Below are 23,131 nucleotides of genomic sequence, written 5' to 3'. Positions count from 1 at the left end.
AAGACACAATGGTGTGTAACTTGTCGATACATTTATTTCCTCCATGTTAGCATGTAGAACAGATTTATATACATATTGCTAGCCAGCTAGAGCATCAAAAAGCCCAAATTGATTTTGGAGCATGAAGTCACGGACGGGCTTTGCAACCTTTTCTGCGGAGAGCAACTTTGTTTTTGATGATGATGAGTCTCGAGGAGATTGCGCAAGTGTTAACGACAATCAGAAAGAACAAGTAAAGTCATGCATATGCACACTGGAATGATACATAGATAAAGATGATGAACGTGGCGAGGGGCCTCAAACTTTCCATCTATGCGACCCCACCAGTCTAAACACGACATTCTGATTCAAACTGCGCTTGTAAAAATTTTTAATCCGTCCTGGCAGGTTGGGGGATTTTGGTATTTGGCCTCGTGCACCCGGACGGGCTCAAGGTGACGGCCGCACCTAAGCGGGGCTCCTAATTTGGGCGTTGGCTTCACGTGACGTTAGTAAGCTGAGCTGTGAGTGGACCGGCCGATGTAATGGGCCAAATGAGGCTGCTCCTTTAAAAGAGGCAAAAATGGGTCCATTCCTATATTTTTCACATTACGGCATAATGACATTCATGTTATATACACGTCACCCAGGTGTAAAAAAATTGAGGACCAGGGGTTGAGGACCACTGTACTAGAGGACAAAGAAGTGTCCAACTGTCAAATATTCAATCCCCCCCCCTATTGTCCACTTGCTAAAGATGTTATTTTAGTCATTCGATTCATTCAGCTCAGGCCTCATTCTTGACTTTTTCAACTCCTGCTAGCCCAGTTTGAGAACCCTTGCCAATAGCTACAGAAAGGTCAAAGTCAGAAGGAGGCGCTCATGTAAAGTATATATACATGTGGTGTATTGCAGCCGGTCTGCATGAAGACAAAAACGACAAAAACAGTTGCATGACTTTCCCTCCGTTCAGCTTGCGTTCTTCCCCCCAAAAAGGGGGAGGGGCTAATAAAAGGCTTACGTCGCCACCTGCAGACCGCGTGGACATCTGCCTCGACGAGCCTGGTTTGTGATTCCAATCTTAGTTTTATTGGACTAAAAACGGCCCCGTTTGCACTTGCTTTGTAGTTCAAATTGGAAAAATAGACATTTTGCTCTCAATTAGTGTTGTGCAGAATTCAAAGCAAGAAGGGAAGATTTGTTTCGTCAGCAACGACCCTGTTCGCAAAGAGCGAGCAATTTTAGGTAGAAAAGATTGATTGGACAAAAGAAGCCTGCCCACGTTGGGCACTGGCGAGTCGTTTTGCGTTTTTTCCGGCCCCTCGCCTTTTGGTTCCAGGAAAACAGCGTTTACGCTTGCTGCGCTATAAAAAATGGCACGCACGCTTAAATACCGTTGGGCGGCGCAGAAACAAATCATTAAAACGGAACATTAAATAATATAAAATGTTAAAAAAAGTTGAAACACATCAAAGGAAGGCAAAACGTGCGCACGCTGCAGACACTGACTGACTGACTGACGGACGATGACAAAGGAGATGGAGGAGCTGAGCGGGCGGGCAAGCGGGACGCTTTTCATCTCTTCCTGCGGCAGGTGCGCTTGTGGTCGGCGTGCCAGTGCTCCTGCTGGCATTTGATGGAGCAGTACGACGTGTTCCAGCAGCAGTGGTACATGGCCTCCTCCTCGCAGTTGTAGCACTGCGCACACAACAGTTGCAAGAGCAGCGCTTTATCAACATGGACAGGGAAAATTTGAAAAAAATGTGGTCATCTCAAAATGTTTTACGGTGCAAAGGTGAACGGGATAAAAAAAATAAAATGAAGTTACTAACATATTGGAGTTTCCATTTGCAAAAGAGGGTCGTGCAGGTGGGCATGGCTTACCCACTGCTTCTTCTTGGTCTGCGAGACGAGCTGCTTGTGTTGCGCCACCAGCTTCTTGACCTCGTCCAACAGCTCCTCTTTGCACTTGTCCTTCACCTGCTTGCACTTGCGCTCCAGCTCGGCCTGAGCGCCGCCCAGGGCCTCGCTCACCGCCTCCTGCTTCTCCTCTTCCATCTCACCGCGCAGCTGCAAAAGTGGAAAAGCGTGAAAATGCAAACGGCCAGGCAGGGAAGTAGACATGGTGGCGGTACCTTCTCCAGAGCTTCCCGGACCAGTCGTTCAGTCTCACGCTTGTTGTCGGCCCTCATCTTCTCCTTGACGTCGTTGAAGAGCTTGGTGTACTTTTCGTGACACATGTTGTGACAGGCGGCAGCGTCCGAGCTGGTCTGCGTGCCGCGGTGGAGCGTGCGCGGCGATCCCCCGCCGCCGCCGGCCTTCTTGGTCTGTGTGGACACCGACTGCTTCTCGGGTGGCGGTGGCAGTGCGCACGCCACCGTGATCTCCTGGCTGGAGCTCACTGCCTCCATTTCGGGTTCGGGGTCCTGCCGACACACACTCACGCTCAGGTTTCGTTGGAGACACCGATCGGACTTTGTTAACTTTAATTCTGGAGCTTTAATTTGTTTTTTCAAAATCAGTGTTATAGCTTTTGTTTCATTTCCAATTTGATGGACGATTGCGACTTGACTGTCTTGCTGGGCAAGGAGGACGAGGAGGATGAAACCTACACTGGCTTCTTCTTTGGGCTCCACCTGCAGCGTCCGCCGGCTTTTCTTAGCTTTGGGCTCCTGGCCGCCTTTCATCTGCAGAGACAATGCAAATTGATTTCACAACAGCGGCAGGTTTGCTCCCTGGTACCGACAAAGCGGCGAGTGTGGCACCCACCTGTCGGACTTGCTCGTTGCTAGTGGACGAGATGCTGGACTCGGCTTCATCGCTCCTCTCCGGGCGCTTGCAGTCACGCATCCTGTCCAACGTGTCCAAGCTGGGCGCTTTTTCCATCTTGGCCGTCCTCGCTGTCCTGTCCATCCGCTGGCCGCCGTCTTTGGGTGACTTCCTCGAGTTCGGACTCTGGCCGCCACTGCCGCCGCCACTGCCGCCGCCACTGCTGCCGCCTTCCTCCAGCTTGCTTTTCCAGAATCGCCCCTCTTTGAGGAAGCGCTGGTAGACCTCCAGCTCGTCGCAGGCTTTCTTCCAGCCGCTGCTGCGCTTGATCTGCAGCTGCTGCACGCTGACCTTGATGTCCTGGATGTTGTCCGAGGGAATCCACGCCCTGCCCGCCACACACAAGTCGATCACGAAAATACGTTGCAAAACCTTCTTTTCCATTGGAGAGTCTTTTGAAATTAGCAGACTCCATTTTGTTTGTCGTCCACGGCAACTAGTGTAACGCCCCTCCCTGGTGGTTGTAGACCACCGAACGGATTCTTTGCCCACCCCTGATCAAGAGGATCTACGACGCAAGCACAAAGGCGTCAAGAAGCCGGCCAGGCCGGGCCGGGCAGACCTTTGGTGCTGGTGGCCGAAGAAGCGCACGTCCACCTGGTTGTCTTCTCTCTGCAGCACTTTGGCCGGCCAGTAGCCAAAACCTTTCATCTTGGCCCACACCAGGTCATGAGTCGGAGTCTGGAGGACAAAAGAGGCACCAAATGACCAATGTCAAATTTATATCTAAGTTCCTCTCGGGCACTTGTACGCGAGGTGCCGATGGGCAAGACTAACTAAAGTTCTACTCACGCAGGGGTAACAGAACCAGTTGTCGGGCCGGGCGTTGGACAGGTAGAAACAGTTCTTGCACAGCAGTAACTCGTTGAGCTGCAAAAAGAAGAGGGTGAGAAAGGGGGCAGGATTTGGCGCCAAAGTGAGGGACGGGTCGACGTGCACCTCGTGGCAGGTGTCGCTAAAAAGGAGTCGGGCCATCTCCGCCTGGTCACTGTGCACTGCAAACACAAACGTTCGTCAAATGCCTTTCCCGACCTATCTGCGGTTTTTCAACGTATGAGCCGTCGCTGGAGACGATGAAGCGTATGACCCACCTCCATACAAGATGGCCGTGTTGTGAACAATCAGCTGGGCGTCGGCTTTGAACTCCTCAAAGTTCTTGTACTTGCCCTCCGTCAGATTCTGCAGCCCAAAAGAGACACGTTGGCTCAATCGGACCTTCTTACGAGTTGAAGGGGCGAGGGTGTGTGCGCGCGAGACCTCCTGGATGTCGGAGACGTCCAGCGCGGTGTGGATGAGGCGTCTGTACATGGGATGCTTGGTGTCTTTGCCTTTCTTGTTCAGGTCCACTGCCTGCCAGGAGGAAGATCAACGGCCCATAAGGGATTTTGTCCATTTTCAGTATTGACGTCATACAATCATCTCGTTTAAGTACTCATAAAATGGACTTTCGAAACCGACTTAGAAGCAGACATTAAAGTTTTACAAGTCCCATCACGGAAATGAATTCAGCAACAAAGCAATTTCCAACTTGCCGACCACTGAAAACCACACGGGCGGCCTCGGGTAACAACCAAACAGGGCTCGCCAGCTGAGCCCTGATTGGTCAATATCTGAGGCTGCCCACAGCAACTGCGCGCAAAAGCACGGTTGACGGTCACGCACCCTCTCCTTCATGCGCTGGACAATGAAGCGCAGATATTTGCACATCTCCTGTTTGCTGAGGTTCTTCTTCTTACTCCCCTGTGGAGGCACACACGACAAGGCTTTTAGAGAGCGCGGGGCACGAGCGGGAGCACGAGCGGCAACCCACCCTGCAGAAGACGCACTGCCAGTGGGCCCCGACGGCGGCGGTGGCGTCGCGGGTCCGTCCGTCCTCCGACAGACATTTGAGGTGGAAGACGCGGAAACAGTCGTCGCAGGACAGCACGTCGCCTGGCAGGTGGCACTGGAAGCAGTACCAGTCGTGGCTCTCGGCCTCCCACTCCTGGGGGGGACGGGGCGGAGAGAGCACGTTGGCCGCGCCGCGCTCCCCCTCCTGGCCGCCAGACGCAGCGCCCGAGGAAGCCACAAAAAGCAGTCAAGCTCGCTTTTACACAGTTGCCGCGGGATGAGCCCGAAATGCACGAAAACGCAAATCTGGGACTGCGTGCGCGTGACCGTCGCGTTTCGGTATTCGGTGATTGTGAGTGTCAAGATGCAGCACGCACGCACGCACGTACGTACCTTGCTTCCCTCCGCTTGAGGCTCCTGCTGTGACAGAGAGCAAGCGTTTCAAAGTGACGCCAGCGCAAAACCACAACAAGTTGGGCTTGCAGGCAGCAAACAAAATGATGGCAAGCTTGATCTTTGCCAGAATTGCACAATCGGTTTTTACACTCGTGGTCTTGAGCTGTTGTTACTTGCCTGTTTTGGGGCAATATTTCAGTGCTACCTTGCTTTCAGTTTGTGTTTTCAAAACAAAATCTATTTTGCTTTCTTTTCATGAGTACGAGGACGACTCAAATAGGCGGACGGGGATGAATGACCACTACTGGCCTTGTTGGAAAGGGAGAGGATGTTACGTGGAGATGCTTGTTGGGAAGACTCACCATTTCGTCTCCAGGCAACCAGTAGCCCTCCTGCTCGATGCCCGCCTTGGAGCCTTTGCAGCCCACCGTCAGCGTCTCCACCACCAGGCCATCTTTGACGGCCAGGCTCAGCTGGCGGGCCGTCTCCTTCGGGTGCATGCCGTAAACTCGGCTCAGGTACCTGGCGAGGCAAAAAAATAAACACAGCTCGCATTGAGATTCCCTCTGTCAGCCGAAGACAAAAAAAAAATCATCTTTTCACAATTGAATGAACAGCAGTGACAAAAGACAAAAATAAATTGCATTCTCTAATGTCCCTCGCCAGTGCAGACTGCCGCGACAAAAAGCCAAGCCCGCTCTGATACCAAAGCGATTACCGGACCGCTTCACGCGGCACGTTGGCAAGGGCCACCGCTCACCGCCCGCCAAGCCGGCTGGCCCTGGCACCGATCGGCTCCCGTTATCACAGCAACGCCAAGCAAAGGGCGTGTTGCCATGGATACCCCCGCTGCCGACAAACCCCCCGTCTCACTTCATTCCAGCAGACGGCCTTTCGCATTGATTGGATTGCATGGATCGAATAAGGTCAACTGGTCCTTTAGAAGTGTTTTTGTTTGGTTTTAAACAGCAACTAACGATGACATCATTGCATGGTACTCACTTGGAGATGCGGTCCATGTTGGCGATTTGCTTCTGGTTCCGAACGACCTCGATGGCGGCCCACACATACTGGACCACCTTGGGATCGGCCGACCTCTTCTTCTCCACGCGGGACATCAGGTCCTTATTCATCTTTTCTGTCAACACACAAAGTGGATGTCTTTGCAAAATAAACCGCACATGCTTGGCTCTTGAGCATTATTTGGTCAACCCGAGCCTTTGTGTAATGATTTGATCGTGGATATTTTTGGTGTGTTTTTGTATTAAACGTGCTCCCTCGTCTCCTCCCAAAAAAGTCCCGCCTCAAATCTCGTGTGAAAATCGATTTCTCTTGGGAATTTGACACACGATGCAAGATTGTGGAAGAACGAACGGACGACAGAGTGTGGCCCGTCACTCACTCGCGGATGCTGACATCCGTCTCGCGTATTGCAAGCCACCACTTCAACCTTGCCAAATGTCATCCAACGCTTCTACTCCGACAGAACGCATGTCAGGCAAGGAGCGAGAAAAGAAGCCCTTTTCTCAGAGACAAGTCGTGGTGCTGGCAGGCAGCCTGGCGGGCCCACGAACGCTGCAACACACAGCAGCCAATCTGTGGCTGGCTAGCAGTTAGCACGCTATCTGGCTCACGTACGAAACAAACTGCTACCAAAAAAAGGCAATTAGCGTCTCGAATGGAGGTCAACTGATGGAAATATGTTGAGTTATTTGTTGTCTAACATGACTCGACGTGAGCCTGTCTGCTAACAGAACGGGTGATAAGTTGGTTTAGTTCGCTATGCTAACATGTTGTGACGTTGCTACGTCTGGCTAGCCAGCTTGAAAAGCGATTTCAAAATAATCTTTTTTTATTCTTTGTCGATTTTAATTGCGTTTTATATTGTTTGGACAACAAAACGTCGACGCTCAGCGCCATGAGACGAAACAGTCTTGGAACGTGGCAGGCAGGTCATGGTTTGTTTTGGAGGACGCCATGTTGACGGCTACGGCTGAGGGAACTCCGAGTTAACCGCCTCGCAACTCAGCAGGCAGCCGAGCCGCGCCGAGCTAACGTCTGCTTTTCTATCAACGGAGCCCAATGTCGGAGCCACTCACCTGCGGCCGTGGCGAGGATCCACGCGAGGGCGAGTTTCACATCCGGAACGGGCAAGGCGAGGCTGCGGGAAGGCGCTGCGCGTCCAGCCGGCCACTGTGGAGCAGCGCGCGGCTGGGAGGTAAACAGAGGATAGGCGTCTGTCTGCGGAGGTGGGCGGATCGATCCAAACGTCGGACAAACCGATACCCAGTCATGTTCAATGCCGGACCGATACCAACGAAGTTGACATACTACATCAATTTAGCAGCCAGTTCGCCACAATAACCCCTAAAACAAAATCTTTGCAATGCACAGGAAGGCTTATTCTTTAATTAAAAGCTTTTGAAAGTTTTTTCTTTCACACTTCATTTTGACTACAGTTTTTATTTTGTCCTAAATAAAAAATGTACTTGGAGAGAAATGTTTAATTTTTATATTGGATTCTCTCGACACATTGTCTCATCTTGAACGACTTGTTGAAGCATCAGAAAAGGAGTGCAATGAAGGAACATTTTTGCATTTAACTTTCTGGGACTGCAGCAACAACCAAAATAGAGTTCATTAGTAGCTGAGCCAGTTATTTGTTGTGTTGCTTCAACTGTTTCAAACTCCAGTCCGCAAGGTGGCAGTAATGTGCTCGAACGCCAAAGAAAATACGCAAGCAAGAAGAGGAGTGGCGCGGTTCTGGTTGTCCCAGAAAAGTGTCAATTAAGTGCTGGAAAATGTCGCAGCTTCTAACCGTTAGAAGTATTTAATAATAAAAATTTACTAATAAAATCAAAATGAGGTGCAATCACAGCCCAGCAAAACATGCCTTACCTTTTTGAGCTGCGTCGAAGTCATTTGTTTTTCCTGTTGAATTGCGCCTAAACGAAAATAAACTGATTATATTATTATAAATCTAGATTTCATTCCTACTTAAATTCATAACTATGCTACGATCTTATGGTTAGATGTTACATCAATGAAATAGTTCTTTCAAACCTGCGCACCAAAGCAGCAATTTCTTCCCATGAAGTCTCTTTCTTCTTCGCTGGATTGTTTCTGGGGCAGCGCCACCCAGCGGTTCTGCAGGGAGCAGCCTCTCCAACAATTGGCCACCAGTAGCTCAGCCAATGGGCTCTGTGACCTGGCAAGAACAGCACTCAAGCTTATTGTCATTTGAGAGTTTTATTCTTAATAAGTTGTGCACTTGAAAAGAGAATGGTCCATTAAAAAAAAAAAGTGAAATAGTGACGACAAAGATTTGCATATTTGCATCTGATGAACAAAAAGGTTTGCGGGGTCATGTGAAGGTCACTTCTTAACGTTGAAACGAAAGGAACCGCCGCCAAGTCGCTCACAGACTTTCTTCGGGCCTCCAAAGTGTGCGGCGGCACGTTGCGTGGTTGCCGCATGCAAGAACTTGCTCGAGCTAGGAATCGTTTCGTTTGGCACGGTTTCCCTGTGATCATAGCGACCTACTCATCTTATCAAAGTGCGCGTTCACATGCACACTAGAAGCTATATAGAGAGATATTATGGTTATTGGCTATTATGGTTGTTAACTTAGCTTAGCATTGTTTACTGGCTGTCAGAGTAGATGTGAAGATACATACAGTAGGTTATATGCTGTCACTATTGAAGATGTTTTTGTGTACACTTGAATTTTGTGCTTCTCACACAGCCATGTTGTGACGCGACTTGGCAGCCGTCCACCAACACGCACACGCACACACACACGAAGGAAACAATGAATCAGGAAAGGCCAAGGCACAAATCATTGGTGGCGATGAAAAGGTCCAAAAAGTTTCAGCTCACGTTTGGATCAGAACCAACAACACACACACACATTCGATTTTTTATACGTACACACGCTCAATAGACAACCTGAATTTTTTATGGCTTTTTTTTTTTTATGTGCGTATAAATAGGACAATTTGGACTGTTGTCCAGCAGAACTTGCGGTGTGCGTCCAAACAAGAACAAGGAGTGTCAATTGGCAGGCAACCAATCAGAGAGAGGGAGGGGCAGAACCTTCAGGAGTGACATTCACCTAGCACGCGTGAAACCGCAAAAGCACCTCATGAATATTCAAATGAGGACGACCGTGTTCATCCTAATAGTGAAACAGACATAAGGAACGACGAGAGGACATTTTCAAATGACAAATTTACATTTGCTGATACATGACGGAGCGTTGACAAACATTCAAGTGTTCACCGTGCGCAAAACGTTTCAAAAAACAATTTTACAATTTGTAAAATTGTTTTCAGATCTCAAGAAAATACAAATAAAATGGTGTGGCCACCATAAGCAAAAGATGATCATTGCAGAGTGTCATAAAGTAAATTCAGCAGCTTTAAAAAAAAATGTCAACTATAACTAAGGATTTTACTGGATGCACAGCGTCTCATTGAGGTGATCACATGACACGGTAGCTCATGCTAACTGATCAGCCCGATGCTGTAAAAAGAAAAGTTGCATAATGTAAATAAATCAAAAAATAAATCATCATTACAAAAATGTGTGTATGTGTGTGTGCGTGCGCACTGCAAAGCTGTATTATGAAACATAAATACATTGGCAAAGATCAATTCCTGTTACGTTCATCAAACTTGATAACTTATTTGAAATAATTTACGATTATTACGATGACGAAGGCTACCGAGTGAGGACCCGCCTCTGACTTCCCACCAATGTCGTTGGCACCCAAAGTGTGTCGCCGGTCGCATGACAAGACGACACACTAAAAAGGCGTGAAAGTCTTTTAGAAAATACTTTTTCATCATTAGAAAATCTCCACAAAATATTAAATTTCACTGATTTTTTTGTGTTTTGCGTGTTGCTTCTGATGGCTTTTTGTCGTAGCGACGTCCCACCGGGATCAATCAAAAGTCGTAAAATAAAATAAAACTAATTTGTATTTTGGCACGTTGGACATCACATGGACTAACACTCGGAAGCTGTCAATCACTCTGCCCACTTGTCGGTGTGACAAACTGTCAACAAAACACACGCACCCATGTGAAACTTTTGGTTGAGTATGGCCACTAGATGGCGCTCTAGCATGCATGCATGCAAACTAAAGTGTCGTGGTGTACATATGTGTTATGTACATGCGTGACGTGGAGATATGTGTTGTGCGCATCTGCGAAGCAGTCACAGCTTCTTTGCCATTTTGCAATGCCACAGCCTTCATCAAAAATGACCTCAAGTGGGATTCATAGCAGTGGAAGCAAGCTGATCAAGGCATTTTGGACCAAGTGCCGTGAATACTTTGCGGAGGCGCCGTCTGTACATGTGCCGTACATACAGGACTGGTCAGGTCAGGTCAGGTCAGGTCAGGTCAGGTCAGGTCAGGTCAGGTCAGGTCAGGTCAGGTCAGGTCAGGTCAGGTAGTATGTGTGACGTGTGCGAAGGTGTTGCTTTTTGAACGGCACAGCAGGCGTGACGTCATCCGGCATCCGCGCCAGTCACCGTGCGTCACATGCAGCGGCGTAAAGCTGCCTTCTCCACAGTCCCACCCGTGTCGTGACATCATCACCGATGACATCACTGGATACTACAGTTGCAAAATATTTTCCCGGGAATTCTCGGGAGAAAATGTCGCAACATTGTCGACACGGCGGCCGACATCCTCGGAAGGCTTCGAGTGCGGAGGCGTGGTTTGGATTAAAGGTTTTGAGTTCGCGGGCACCGCCTCCCCACTCAGGGCGGCGTACTCCACACATCGTCACCCAGCCCTTCGCCCGTGGAAGAGAGTGGCAGCGCCCCCCCACTGGGTGTAAAGGGGTCCGTGTCTGTGTCCGTCTCGCCCTCTGCCAGGTAGACTGGTCTGGGTCGGGTCCGGTCACCCTCCTTGGCCTGGTCGCCGGTCCCACGGCCTCCGTCCCCGGCCACCTCCTCGCCGTGGCGCTCGCTGCTGGTGTAGCTGAAGCCACTGGGCGAGTGCTCCAGCTCCTCGTGGTTCATCGACAGCAGCGACAGCGGCGACTCGCCACCGGCGGGTCCCCCCGTGGTCCTGCCGCACCCCCCCGACAAGTCCTGCAGAGAGCTGATAGGCAGCACGGTGGGGCGCGCCGTGTACACGGGCTCTCGGGGCCGAGCGCGCCCGCCTCCCCTGCCGGCAGGTCCCGCCTCGACGGCGGCTGGGTACCGCAACCTTTGCGGAAAACCCTCGCCGGAGTTGGGGACGAACCGGTGGGCGTCTCCACCTGCCAGGGGGAGTGGGGGCTCCATGGTCATGTGGGCAGCGCCTGCCGAGTCCACGTGCAGGTGCTCACTGTGCTGGATGTGCATGTCCACCAGGAAGTCCAACTTCTTCTCCATGTCCTCCACCTGAAGCAATATTGAGGATGAAATCAAGACCTGTCACCACGTTGAGACCAGCGGCGTGTGTCCTGTACTCAGGCGCCTCGTTGCTCTCTCGTGTCTGATTTTGTGAGGCACGCAACTATCGTGAAAAAGTCGCCACGCGTAGCAGCACTAAGCGGCACCACTTAGCTCTCCTGGGAGAGGAGATGAATGGTTGCTCACCTGCCGCTCCACACGCACAAATCTCGCCATCATGCTCTGGTCCTCAGTTCCTGCCACAGGGGGGCCTTTGGACAAGAAGGACTCGTGCCTGCAAGGCACACAACACGTTCACCTTTGACCTTGCCGTGGTGTTGTGATGGCAAAATCGAGGTTGGGGAGGGGGCCCACCTGGGCGACTGGCCGCTGGCGTAATTGGAGGGAGGCTTGACAGGTTTCTTAGGCTTGGGAGTAAGGGGGGCTCCGGGTGCCAGAATCATATCGATCCTGAAAGAAGACCACCACGAAGGAGCCGTGTCAACATTTGCTCTGTGGGCGCTTGATTTGAAACGCATTGTTGGCGCCATTGCTGAAGTCTGCACCCAAGAGCTTTTGCTCACCTGGTCTGGAGGTACTTGATCCTGCAGAGCATGTCCAGATGTCCGGCCGAGTACTGCTCGATCACATCCTTGACGTCGTAAGGCCGCAGCGTCTCCTTGAAGCGCTTCTTGTTGAGCAGGAAGGTCATGATCCTGCCGGGCGTGCCCACAACATGGCTCAGCGTACTCGGCCCACGACACGCAAAGGAAGGAAAAGCGGCGGCGGACACGCCAACCTGACAGCCCTGATGGCCAGCTTGAGCGTGGGGATGGATTCCTCCAGCAGGATGTCGGGCGGGAAGCCGCGCACCTCAAGGACCGCCTCCCCAAGCGCCGCATCTACAGCAGGGTTCGGTTCCCGTCAGCGGCGCTCAACTTTGTCGAGTGGCTGCACTTGGCTTCGACGTACCTTCGGAGCTCTGGCGCAGCGTGGCTGCCCGCATGCGGAAGGCGGTACGGAAGCGTTCGCGATTGCTAAACCCGGCCGGCTTGGAGGGGCTCTCCTCCAGCGCTTCGGCCGACATCTTCTTACTCACCGCCACCGCTGCCACCGCCATGGCCGGTCGTGCGTTGGGCAGGCGCACGCGCTCCATCAGCGTCATCTTCTGGTTGCTGGAGCACATACATGCCCGTCGTCATGGTTACAAACCAGACTATAGTTTGGTTTATGTTTTAGAAGCACAGTAAGTGTAAATATTTTGTTTGATATTTTGTGTGTGTGTGGGTGTGTGTATGTGTGTGTGGCGTGAGCGCAATGCAAGCCACCTGAAGCACGGGAGTGAGATGATGGTCTCGTAGAACCGCCAAGTGGCAATGAGGTCTTCCCTGATTGGATTGGTGGAATAGTAGCGCCACGCCGACTGCAAAAGATGCACGCGTATGCAGCGCTAAGTGGACCAATCAAATGGCGGCGGCGGTTGGGATCTCCTCCTCTCTCACCTGGATGAGCCCAGCGGCCGGATGGCGTCTTTTCTCAAAGTGCTTCTGTCTGTGCTGCTCCTGGACCTTCAGGGCCAGACCGGAACCCAGGATACCCTGCGTTGGCAGTGTGACAACACAGCGATGTCGTCAGCGAGAACGTGGCATCATCATCATCATCAACGTGACACGGTAAAATCGGCGATGTATCGTCAACATCAACCATGAAGGTGATATCATCGATGGAACAAAACCACGGCGTGGTGCTGGAGGTCAACAGCGGAGGCTACGCACGGCAGGCAGAGCGAAGAAGGAGACGCCGATCAATGCGAAGGTCCCGGCCAGAAGTCTCCCCGCCCACGTCTTTGGCGTCTTGTCGCCGTAGCCGATGGTGGTCAGCGTGATCTGCGGCGAGCGCTGAGATTGGCCGGCCGCTCGCCACGCCGCGGCACGCCTCAGCTCAGGCGAGGCGGTTACCTACCAGCCCCCACCACAGCGCGTCGGCGTACGTGTCAAAGTCCTGAGCGTTGGGCTGCGCGGCGGGGAGGTCCCGCTCGGACGGCGACACGTCGTCTTTCTCCACAAGGTAGACCAGGAACGATGCCAGGATCAGCGATAGGAACCCGATGTACCAGGCTGTAATCAGCTCCTGCCACACATCGCCGCAAACATCGATTCATGTTGCTGAGGGACACCCGGGCCACATTTCGGTCACCCCACCTTGCTGTGCGCGTAGATGGCCGAGCCCAGCAGCTTCCAGGTTCCACCTCGCCGGTCCATGCGCAACATGCGCAGGATCTGCAGGAAGCGCAAGCTGCGCAGGGACGTGGCCAGCACGTTGCCTTGGTTACGCACCGCCACCACCGGCACCGAGGCCAACAGAACAAAGATGTCTGAGGGAGACACCGTCTCGGAATCAATCTCGAAACTCGCCTTGGCTTCTTCCCAAGCACGCATCTTACCCAGCATGCAAAGCGGCTTGCGGGCGAACTTGAGCCTGCCTCGCCATCCTTTGTAACGACAGCAACATCCTGCAGCCCAAATGCGCAAGGCAAACTCGGCCCCAAAGATGAAAATGGCAAACGTCTCCTGGGAAACGCCAAACACGCACATGCTCAGATCCGTGCGTGCGTGTGTGCGTGTGTGCGTGTGCCAAAGCTTACCAGAACCACCAGCCAATGAGCTGACGTCTTCTCATGCTCTTTGAAGGTTGTCAACACGGCCAAAATCAAACAGCCCAAGACGATCAGAAATCTACACACACAGACAATTGAGTTGAACCAAGATCTGTAGGACTAGCCTTTGAGCACTAGGGGGCGGCAAACTTCTACGTGTACTGCATGAGGATCAGCAAACCTTGTTTTTGGTTGTTGTTTTTTTGCTGACTCAGCAGAGCAATACTAAAACATTTTAGAGGGAAAACGTAAAGCTGGCTTGAATGAATTGGTTGCTTTTGAGCATTCTGGATTTTGTTTCATGTTCTGTCAATACTAAATATAAAATCCAAACATAAAAAAGTTATGGAAAGGGTAGAAGTGAAAATAAGGGACTGTTCAATGTCATGCACAGGTCCTTGACATTTTGCCTATTCAGCAAATGGCCAAGCACTTGCCTTCAAGCGGTCCTTGATCTTCTCAATTAGTTGTTGAGTAATCAATTGTTTTGCCATTCTCAATACATTGATTGTTCAAATTCATTCATTTCTACACCGGTGGCAAGTAAAGTGAAAATTCTCGTTGATGCGGCAAGGTCTAAGCTGTGAACGGGGGTGAGAGGGCAGGTGTGTTACATTTGACGTTGGCGCGCACACACTCGGTCACACCGCTCGCTCAAAGTTCAACGCAAAGGTCGTCTCACTTCTGCGCTTCAGCTGCGAGCGAGCCTCTCGTCTTTTCTGAAGGTCGCCCTTCTGACAAAAGAACAGAGAGAAAGTTCTTGCCACTCTCGCCATTAATCCGCTCGGCTTCCCAGAGCCCGCGGGAGGCTTCCCTAACTCCCCCCCCACCCACGAGGATTCCTAATGAGCAATTTACTGACGAGATCCAAGAAGCGTATTGCAGACGCAGCGAATCGGGAAAGCGCAAGAGAAGCAAAACCTTGACAAAGTTCTCATCAAATGGAGACAACCTGATCAAAGTGTCCTCAAAAGTTGACGCTCACCCTTTTTCGATAAAACGGCCACAAGAAGGTAAAGTGCACGGCGAGAGCGCCACACCTGTGCTGCGTATTCTTCTCAAACTATTTTGCTGCCATCAAGTGGTAAGCAGTGGAATTGCACGCAAACTAACAACTCTGCTGGACTGTGACGCGCCTTGACTTGCACTTGGACTTCCCATCTCAAACCCAAAGCAACGCATCCGCGGGGATTCTTCGTACGGTCACCAAGAAGCTTGAATTTGTCGGAGCAGCTGGGCCACCCAGCCCTCGGCGACACGACGTCGGCTCACCGTTTTCTGCTGATAGGTTACTGAGAGGAGGATTAACCCGGCGAGCGGCGGAGTTCTGACAGGAGCGCTTTCTGTTTTTCCGGTCCGACTGATGTCGAACAAACGAGCGTGATTAGCGGCGCTAATTGCATCCATTAGTGCACGTTAGGGAGTCAGCAGTTAATCGGGCTTGGCGGTGGATAATGAGTTTCCTTGCCAGGTTGCGCCAACGTCCCACGAGAAGAGGCCGGCGGCGGCGGGATCGATCCGCAAAACTTTCATTGTGTCAACTTGGACGTGGGAAGTTTCACCTAAACTCCGAGCGAGCCGGATCGTCTGTTGCGTGGATTATTTGGATTACGTTATTGATTTCTATCACAACCAAGTTGTGCAACTCTTTGACTTGACTCCTTTAAATCAACTCAGTCAAGTGACGGTGGGAACGAGAGACCAAACGTGCGACCAATAACGAGTATGTTAAGCCAAATGCTCCTTTCATCAAATGCGTCCGTCCCGGCTTACGATGTCGTCGACCCCGCCACTCATACGGACGAGGCTGCTCTTATCAAATAAACAAGGAGACTCGCATCCCGTTTTCATGGCAACGGGTGCTTCCAACATTCTTCCGGGAAAATCCCCTGGCAGGAGGAAAGCGACCGGTCGTGCCTAGTCTGCCACGTTTCCATGGCAACAGGCTGCCGTCGCACGCTCGCGTCGTGCGGAGTAAACAAACAAACGTGTCTGCCGCCACCTTGTCGCAATGACGTTTGAGCTATTCCTATGTCATCTCTCCCACGAAGAACACCAGGCCAAAAAATAATAATAATTCCAATGTTCTTGGGGGTTGGAGACCACTGATCTAACGAATCTAAAATAGAGCAAAGCCGCCAACACCTCAACTCCAGATTGACGTCTCAATGTTTTATTTCCCAGGAGGCGCACGACCGTCGTTCGAGTCAGGCCAGGTAAAGGAGAACGAAGGAACGCGTCCCGTCATGCATTTGACCAAGAGAACATTTCCTTCACAGCACCAGTCCAAGCTCACGCGCACTCTGGGACTCTTCACAGTGACGTGGTGCTGCTGCAGCCAAAAGCGGGCTGAGCAGCAAAGTCTCAGCAAGCTTTTGAGCTGTCACGGCACAGTCAAAGCACGTCGGGGACCCGTCGATAAATCCACCAGAGGCAAGCAAAAGACGCAAAGGCCCGAGTCCGGATCGGAAGCCACTCATCTGATGTGTCCTCCACGTCAAGTTGAAGGCAAGTTGAAGGACGGCACAAGCGGCGGCTCAGCTGAGGCGCTTGAGCCTAATTAAGGAGTCGGCCCGACGCTAATTAACCCACCGAGGTCATCCGAAGACATTCGCGAGAGAGAGGAAACACTGGCTTTCATCTGATTGGCTCGCCTCCTTCCCAGCAGGATGGACGGACGTCACGCAAAGCTCAACGTACGGCCGACGTGTCCCGCACGTGGAAAGAAGGTAGCGATGATGGGGACCGGTAAGAAAGTATGATGACGTCAATAATAATCTGATGAAGATGTTACCGATAAGGATGAAGATGCTGCTGCTGCTGCTTCCACATTTTTTGATTAGTGGGCATTTTTAGACATGGTTGCTAGGCAACTGAGACTCTGCTGTACACCACTGTGTCATCCTGCCTGCTGTATACACGCACAAACTGGTTACCATGCTAAATTGATGCTGACGCATTCCATGTATGAGCGTCACACGTGCTGGCGTCACATGACGGGGCGATCTTTGACACAGCGGCGTGCTCCAAACCCCGCACGCACCCCGAGCGGGAATCCGGGCAACGAGTCCGGTGGTTGCCATGGTGACGGATGCAAGCGTATGAGCCGGGCTGGTGGGCCGTCAAAAGAAGCGTCCAAGAAGGTCCTGACAATTGTTTCTAATTGAACGAAAAGTTGAAGTGACATCATTGCAGTCACTCAGGCACAGGAAAAAAAGTGCTTGTACCATAAAAAAGGGGAACATTGGCGCCTTTGCAAATAAATGCAACTTGTGGTGTCAGCATTCTCCGATAGCTACTGAGCCCTCGCCGTCCCCTGCCCCCCGTCGTGTCCTCTATCGCCCTTCAGAATCCCCCCCAGCCACGCTGCAGCGGCGGCGATGTCGATTTGGCCTTAAACAGCAAAACAAGTATGTTAATATCATCCGGGACGACTTTGGCCTCTCACAGGAAGGAAAATCTCTGCTGCTGTGCTGCTCACCTCACAAGAGGCCCATATTGAGACCTTCCAATGGATATATCCACTTTTGACATAACTTCAAACAATTTGCCATTTAGTCGTTTGGACTGGCAGGCACAAAATGATTCCAATGTCTCTGGGCGCTCGCTCGCTCATATCTTGGAAAGGGCACTTGATGGATTGCACCATCAAGATTTTGACGGGGAGGGACGAGGTCTGTCTCCTTTCAAGGCAACGTGTCCGCCTCCCCCGCCGGCCAATCAGAGCGTCCAGGAAGCAGGAAGAGGGCAGGAAGCGGAGGCTATTAGGAGGGCTTTTCTTTTTTCTTTTTCGTTGAACTGAGGGGATGAATAAATGATGAGCGTCGCTCACGCGGGATTGCACAGTCAGCGGCCGGCGACTTGGCGGGGGAGGGGTGCCGGGAAATTCGATGCCCATCGCGCACGCCGAGGACCTTCGTGCGGACGCCAGAAGCGCCCGCGTCCTCGACCCATGACGATTGCGAGCGGTGCAAAACAAACGATGTAAACTCCGCTGCCGCCGTCTCTGCCCGTCTTTTTTTTTCATTTTCAAATTAGCTTGCAAGGTTTCAGTTCAATATCAAAACCCAATATTGACATCAAAATAAATGGACATGAGACGATTGAACTGACAACGGGTTATCGTCAAAAACAGGGCGAGATGGAGATGAATTAGTGGAAGTGGAAAAGCAAACATCAAAAGGCATTCAGTTTGTAAATGTTGCACACAAGAATGACGAAGCCTACTGAAAAAAAAATGAAGACTAAGCTAAAACAAAGCAAAGCAGCCAAGAACCCTAAAGTGAATCGGAAAAAGCAAAGTCCGAAGCGACTGCAAAGCCAACAAGAGGAGAAATCCCGACGAGTGAACGCAAGCGGCCCATCTAAAGAGCAGATTTCCTTTCTGCAGTTGTAAGATCATCCTCCTCGGGGTCCTGCCAAAGACCCCCCCCAACCCCCCACCGGGGTATTGATCGCCCTGTGTGAGTATCAAATTGAGGCACTTGAAGGTAGAAAGCGCTTCGTGCGCACGCTCACACGAGACCACCCGAAAAAAAAAAAAAAACTTCAACTACGACCGCAGCAGATTGTGGAAATTATTCGGTTAAGAAATGCAATTAACGACTTACATTTGTTTTTCATTTTAAAAAGATTTGTCATCAAATGAATCCACATGAAATTTTGGACGGGAAAAGATTTGGGTGTCAACAAAGCAAAATAATTTGAGGTAAAAAGATGGAAGATGACTTCATCGAATTATTGCACAGATTGAAATCAAATGATGCGAAACAACAAAGACGCCATTAAAACGAATGAAGTGAAATGATTTGAAAAGAAGTCTCACAAAGATGTGGAAAATAAGATTTGATGTACAAAGAGTTGACATTTGGCAAAACGGTATGCGACGTCGATGTGACGGACGTGAAATGGTTGGGTGTCAAGAGATTTGATGTGAAGTGCGGCGATGCGTCACGCTCGTTTGTGAAGAGCGCCGCTCATCAGCGACGTCACGTGCTGAGTGCCAATAAAGTCACTCTTTTGCCTATTGCAATGAATTATCACCTCAGAGACGGAAATTAGAAGCGCGGGATGGCGCTGATTTACGCCGCTCGGATGTCGGCGCCTCCGCCGCGCTCGCTAAAAGCTGAACTGCGATTCACCTTTGATGGGTCACCGTCTTTTGACTGCGCTCCCTTCCCGCAATCCATCATCTGGCGTCGTCGTTAGCCTCCCGCTGACCCGAGTCAGCACAAAAATAAAGCCCCATGTCATGATTGGACGCAAAGCGCCGTTGAAGCACTATTAGCGTGTTTGTTAGCGGGTCGAGTCAGAGGAAAGGTCACGCCGCTTTGGTAGTTACAGCGAGTCCGCTTGCTCACTTGTCTACTTCAAGTTGTCCATTTAAAGATTGATCTGATTTTAAGACTCGCACTATAAATCAAAACGAGTCATGTGATAAAGAAGTTGCCTTCAAGCGAGTGATGAGACGTTAGTTCCAAAGTAAGGGGCATCGTCTTAGTTGCTCTCAAAGTCACGTGACTCGCTTTCAGTTAAATTTGTCGCTCCAAAAATATTGCATGATTCGACCTATTCCGAGAGTCGGGCGGCATAGTCCATTTTAAGCTGCTAACACAACAGCGTGGCCGTATTAGCGTACGCAGTTAGCCGTTAATTATCAAAATGACTTATACTCAAACTTCATTAGCAGCTCATGCTAACGCTACATGTTGAATTAATAGCAAGTCATCTGGCGTGTTGTTGTCCTAAAGGCAAATGTGCCAGCCCACCTACCGGAGACACTTCCTGTGCACACATAAGTGCCTTCAAAAAGTGGTCCCGACGGGAACGTAAAAAAAAAGGCTAATTTGGGAAAAAAAAGCTAATCGCCTCCATCGATCCAAAAACGTCAAACGTGACGACCGGACAGCTGCCGGGCCGGCCGTGGCATCTGTTTAATTTCTCTAAGTGTGATTAGCCACCGCTAACGACTCCCGCGTTGGATGAAACAACCGCGACCACAAAGGAGCCGCTTAACAATGCTCTTAAACACTGGCGGTGCCTCCCGACACCCTCGTTCGCTCGCATTGATCCCAAGCACACGTGATGGGCACCTGCTCAGAAGGGCGGCCATTTTGGCCACAAAGCCAGCACAAAAAAACTTTTGATTCAATGAAAGATGGAGGAATACCTATTGAACGGCCGTCACATAATTTGATAAAAATCATGTGAGTCTTTGATTCCACTACATTTTTTAAAGTACTTCAATGATTTCATTGCTTTTAAGAGTCATGTAACTTCAGGAGTCAATTTTTAACCTTCTTCTCAAGTCGTCGACAACTTCAAAATGACATCAACTAATTTACATGTCTTGCTTTAAATCGACGACGCACTTGATGGAATCGGGTGACATTTGTAATGAACTAGATCACGCTCGCGCTCACCAGGATGGGATCTGACCGCCATCGAGGCTCAGAACACGTGGCGGCGCAGTGGGAATCATAATTGCCCCGTTGTTCTTGACGAAGTCAAAGGTCGGCTGTTTGCTGCCGCGCATGCGCTTCTCAACACGACCCCGTGCCCCCGCCGCACTGTACGACCCGTAAAGAGACGAGGTTGAAGTTTTGCGTGCGCCCGCTGTGGCGGCGCCACCGATGTCACACGTCGGGTGGCGACAGACGGCGCCGCACGTGGGGCGGCCATATTTGGAAGGACGACTGCCAGACGTACGCTGACGGCTGACTCAGTGTCAGTGACCGAGTGTCATCGTGCCGGCATTTGCCCGTTCGGCCGCTGTTAAATCAGACGCAGAGCAGGCGTGCAATCTTTGACACGTCTTCCACGTTGAAGTCAAAGCAGGCTGCGTCCCGTCACGCCACCTTTCACACGCATCAAAGTCTTCTGCTCAACATCTTTTTTTTGATATTCCAAATGATTTTTATCCGTTATTTTTTCAGCCCCTCGCTATGTAGTGGTCAAGACCCCATTAAGCCCCGGGTTGGAAATAAAAAAAACTCCCTGAGCCGTCCCTGGTTGGGACTTAATCAAACCCACACAAAAAAAACCCAGAAAGTAATTATATACATGTCGGGTGGCGTGACTTACACAAAGGCGTGGTAGAGGAGCGCCCATCCTCGGGGTCTTTCCAGCGCGTCGTAGATGAGGTTTTGGATCCTCCTCTTGCGAGCGTTATTCCTCTTGGCGGGCCGGCTGTAGTTGAGCGGGGTCTTGGCCAGAAGCCCAATGGCCGTGCCCTGTGAGCCCCGCTTGTAGTCCGCCACCACCACCGCCGCCAGCAGGGCGCCATCCTTGTCGTCACCCGCTCCGACTCCACTCTGCCGGTCCGGGGGGTCCTTCTTGTGGTCCTCTGAGCCACTCGCCACGCTCCTGGACCGCAGTCCCATGATCAGTGCTGCTTGCCCGGGTCGGGCCGCATGCCATGGTCCGCTCCGGTCCGGGTGAGCCCGTGCCCTCAACCTGGGGTCATGTAAGGATGCCGGGGGAGGAGGCACGGGGAGGTGAGGCTGTTGGAAGAGATGCACCACACAAAACAAACAAAAGTGGCATCAAGTAACGAGCTCAACCTTCAATCATCCGCTTAATTCTTTGACTTGCTCTTACACCTCTGCAGCTATTGTTTTTCTATTCTATTTCTTATTAAATATATGTTCTCCGGGGATTTGAAAAGCGTTTCGTCAGACAAAAGGCGGACTGGACCCCCGCAAAATAGCAACAGTCAAAGAGCAAAAATCTGCGTATAACGAACGGCAAATAGTATTGAATTGAAAATAATAATGGGCATCGTCACACATTTTTTTTCTATCAGCCGAAAATGTCATCTTGAGTATGCTGCGAATGGCGCCAACAAAAAGACAAACAAAAGAATAAAGTGAATAAAGTCCGCAAATATGAGACTCGGCTAGCCGATCGAGCATGTTATGAGCTCTGAGACGAGAGCAACACCTCCAAACGCACGGCAGACAAAGACCTGGAGGCGCGCGTGCACGGATGCGACCCCGCTCACGCACGCGCGGCCGTCAAATGATAAAATCATTTTTGTGGTTGTTGTCATTTTTCTTGGGGGGGGGGAGGCAAACGAAACAGGCTCACCGGCGTGCATGGTTCGGCTCTTCCTTGCTTCCTTCCTGCCTTCACGCAGCCCGCGCACGAAGAAAGCGCCGCAGCGATCACGGCTCGCCTCGCCAACAACAAAAAGAACACTAACCGGAGGAAGAGGAAGAGAAGGAGGAAGAGGAGCAGCACGAGGAAGAGGAGCAGGGTGGAGACGGAGGCTGGGGAGCAGAACGAGGAAGGAGGGAAGGAAGGAAAACAGGAGAGAGACAGACGAGCAGCAGCGTGGACGCGGCGTGCGCGTACACGCAGCAACACGGCGCTGCGTGCACGCGCGGGAGTAACCAGAACAGGTACACTTTGTTCACATCACGCGCCCGGGCAGAAGGAAAAGGACGGCACAGGTGAGCAAAAAAAAAAAGGCTGGGACATCCATCATTCCACAATCAATAAAGCTCACATGATTGATCCATCGCTTGATTGATTCGCAGTGATTGGGGAACGAGCTGGATTTATGCACGCGCTTGTACATAAATCACAACGCGTGCACTTGAACGTGAGCATGCACAGTACAACGGACAAATAAACACTAAACGGACAATTGGACATGTTAAAAAGATTTGTGCTGTGCTTGCTTGATGGAATAAATTGGGTTTGAAAATTTTACGGGCCGAATTGGACGATTGAAAACTCCTCGATGAGCAGGAGCGCACTTCGGAGAACTGTCAGTCTGTAAAAATAATTAAGAAACATACATGGGAATTTGGGAAAAATGAAAAATAGTGCGAGGTGAGAAGTTTGGGAATACATTGTTAACGTTCCAACAGTCTGTAGTGAGTGAGAAATACTGGGGCCTGCGTCGGCCTTAACGGGATTATGGGACTAAGCGCACGTCTGCTCAGCCCACTTCATTGTCGCCTTCGTGCTAATTAGCAGCAATGAAGATGACGGCTGCAAATGACAAGCGGCAGGCTGATTTCGGCCAACCCGACCGGAGGCTCT

At 51.0% G+C, this 23,131-nt stretch overlaps 2 protein-coding genes across 4 annotated transcripts; both read right to left on the bottom strand.

Annotated features, from left to right (window-relative positions):
* Positions 1 to 9: 9 nt before the first annotated feature.
* zmynd11 (zinc finger, MYND-type containing 11) lies at positions 10 to 7,289 on the bottom strand. 3 transcript variants are annotated; one of them, XM_049748238.1, is made up of 16 exons: positions 7,134 to 7,289; positions 6,037 to 6,172; positions 5,397 to 5,556; positions 5,032 to 5,058; positions 4,619 to 4,843; positions 4,471 to 4,548; positions 4,066 to 4,158; positions 3,900 to 3,987; positions 3,748 to 3,803; positions 3,601 to 3,678; positions 3,371 to 3,489; positions 2,749 to 3,136; positions 2,592 to 2,666; positions 2,115 to 2,405; positions 1,864 to 2,049; positions 10 to 1,677 (listed from the first exon to the last, which is right to left on the bottom strand). In XM_049748238.1, the coding sequence occupies exons 2-16, from the start codon at positions 6,165 to 6,167 to the stop codon at positions 1,555 to 1,557; spliced, it is 2,118 nt and encodes a 705-aa protein (XP_049604195.1). In that variant the 5' UTR covers positions 6,168 to 6,172; positions 7,134 to 7,289; the 3' UTR covers positions 10 to 1,554. The 3 variants fall into 3 exon arrangements, with proteins under 3 accessions (XP_049604195.1, XP_049604193.1, XP_049604194.1); XM_049748236.2 differs by having other exon boundaries at positions 5,032 to 5,055; positions 7,134 to 7,245; XM_049748237.2 differs by lacking the exon at positions 5,032 to 5,058 and having other exon boundaries at positions 7,134 to 7,245.
* Positions 7,290 to 8,264: 975 nt separating this feature from the next.
* Positions 8,265 to 22,407, bottom strand: kcnq3 (potassium voltage-gated channel, KQT-like subfamily, member 3). Its single transcript, XM_049748235.2, has 15 exons — positions 22,169 to 22,407; positions 21,164 to 21,582; positions 14,069 to 14,159; positions 13,868 to 13,994; positions 13,626 to 13,798; positions 13,387 to 13,554; positions 13,200 to 13,310; positions 12,927 to 13,022; positions 12,753 to 12,847; positions 12,397 to 12,599; positions 12,224 to 12,326; positions 12,009 to 12,140; positions 11,800 to 11,895; positions 11,632 to 11,719; positions 8,265 to 11,433 (listed from the first exon to the last, which is right to left on the bottom strand). The coding sequence occupies exons 2-15, from the start codon at positions 21,460 to 21,462 to the stop codon at positions 10,804 to 10,806; spliced, it is 2,412 nt and encodes an 803-aa protein (XP_049604192.1). The 5' UTR covers positions 21,463 to 21,582; positions 22,169 to 22,407; the 3' UTR covers positions 8,265 to 10,803.
* Between the last annotated feature and the right edge of the window lie 724 nt (positions 22,408 to 23,131).

This window comes from Syngnathus scovelli, chromosome 17, assembly GCF_024217435.2.
Source record: "Syngnathus scovelli strain Florida chromosome 17, RoL_Ssco_1.2, whole genome shotgun sequence".
In the NCBI taxonomy this organism is placed as follows: domain Eukaryota; kingdom Metazoa; phylum Chordata; class Actinopteri; order Syngnathiformes; family Syngnathidae; genus Syngnathus; species Syngnathus scovelli.
Note: the sequence above shows the minus strand (reverse complement) of the source record. Positions and strands in the feature narration are given on the sequence as shown.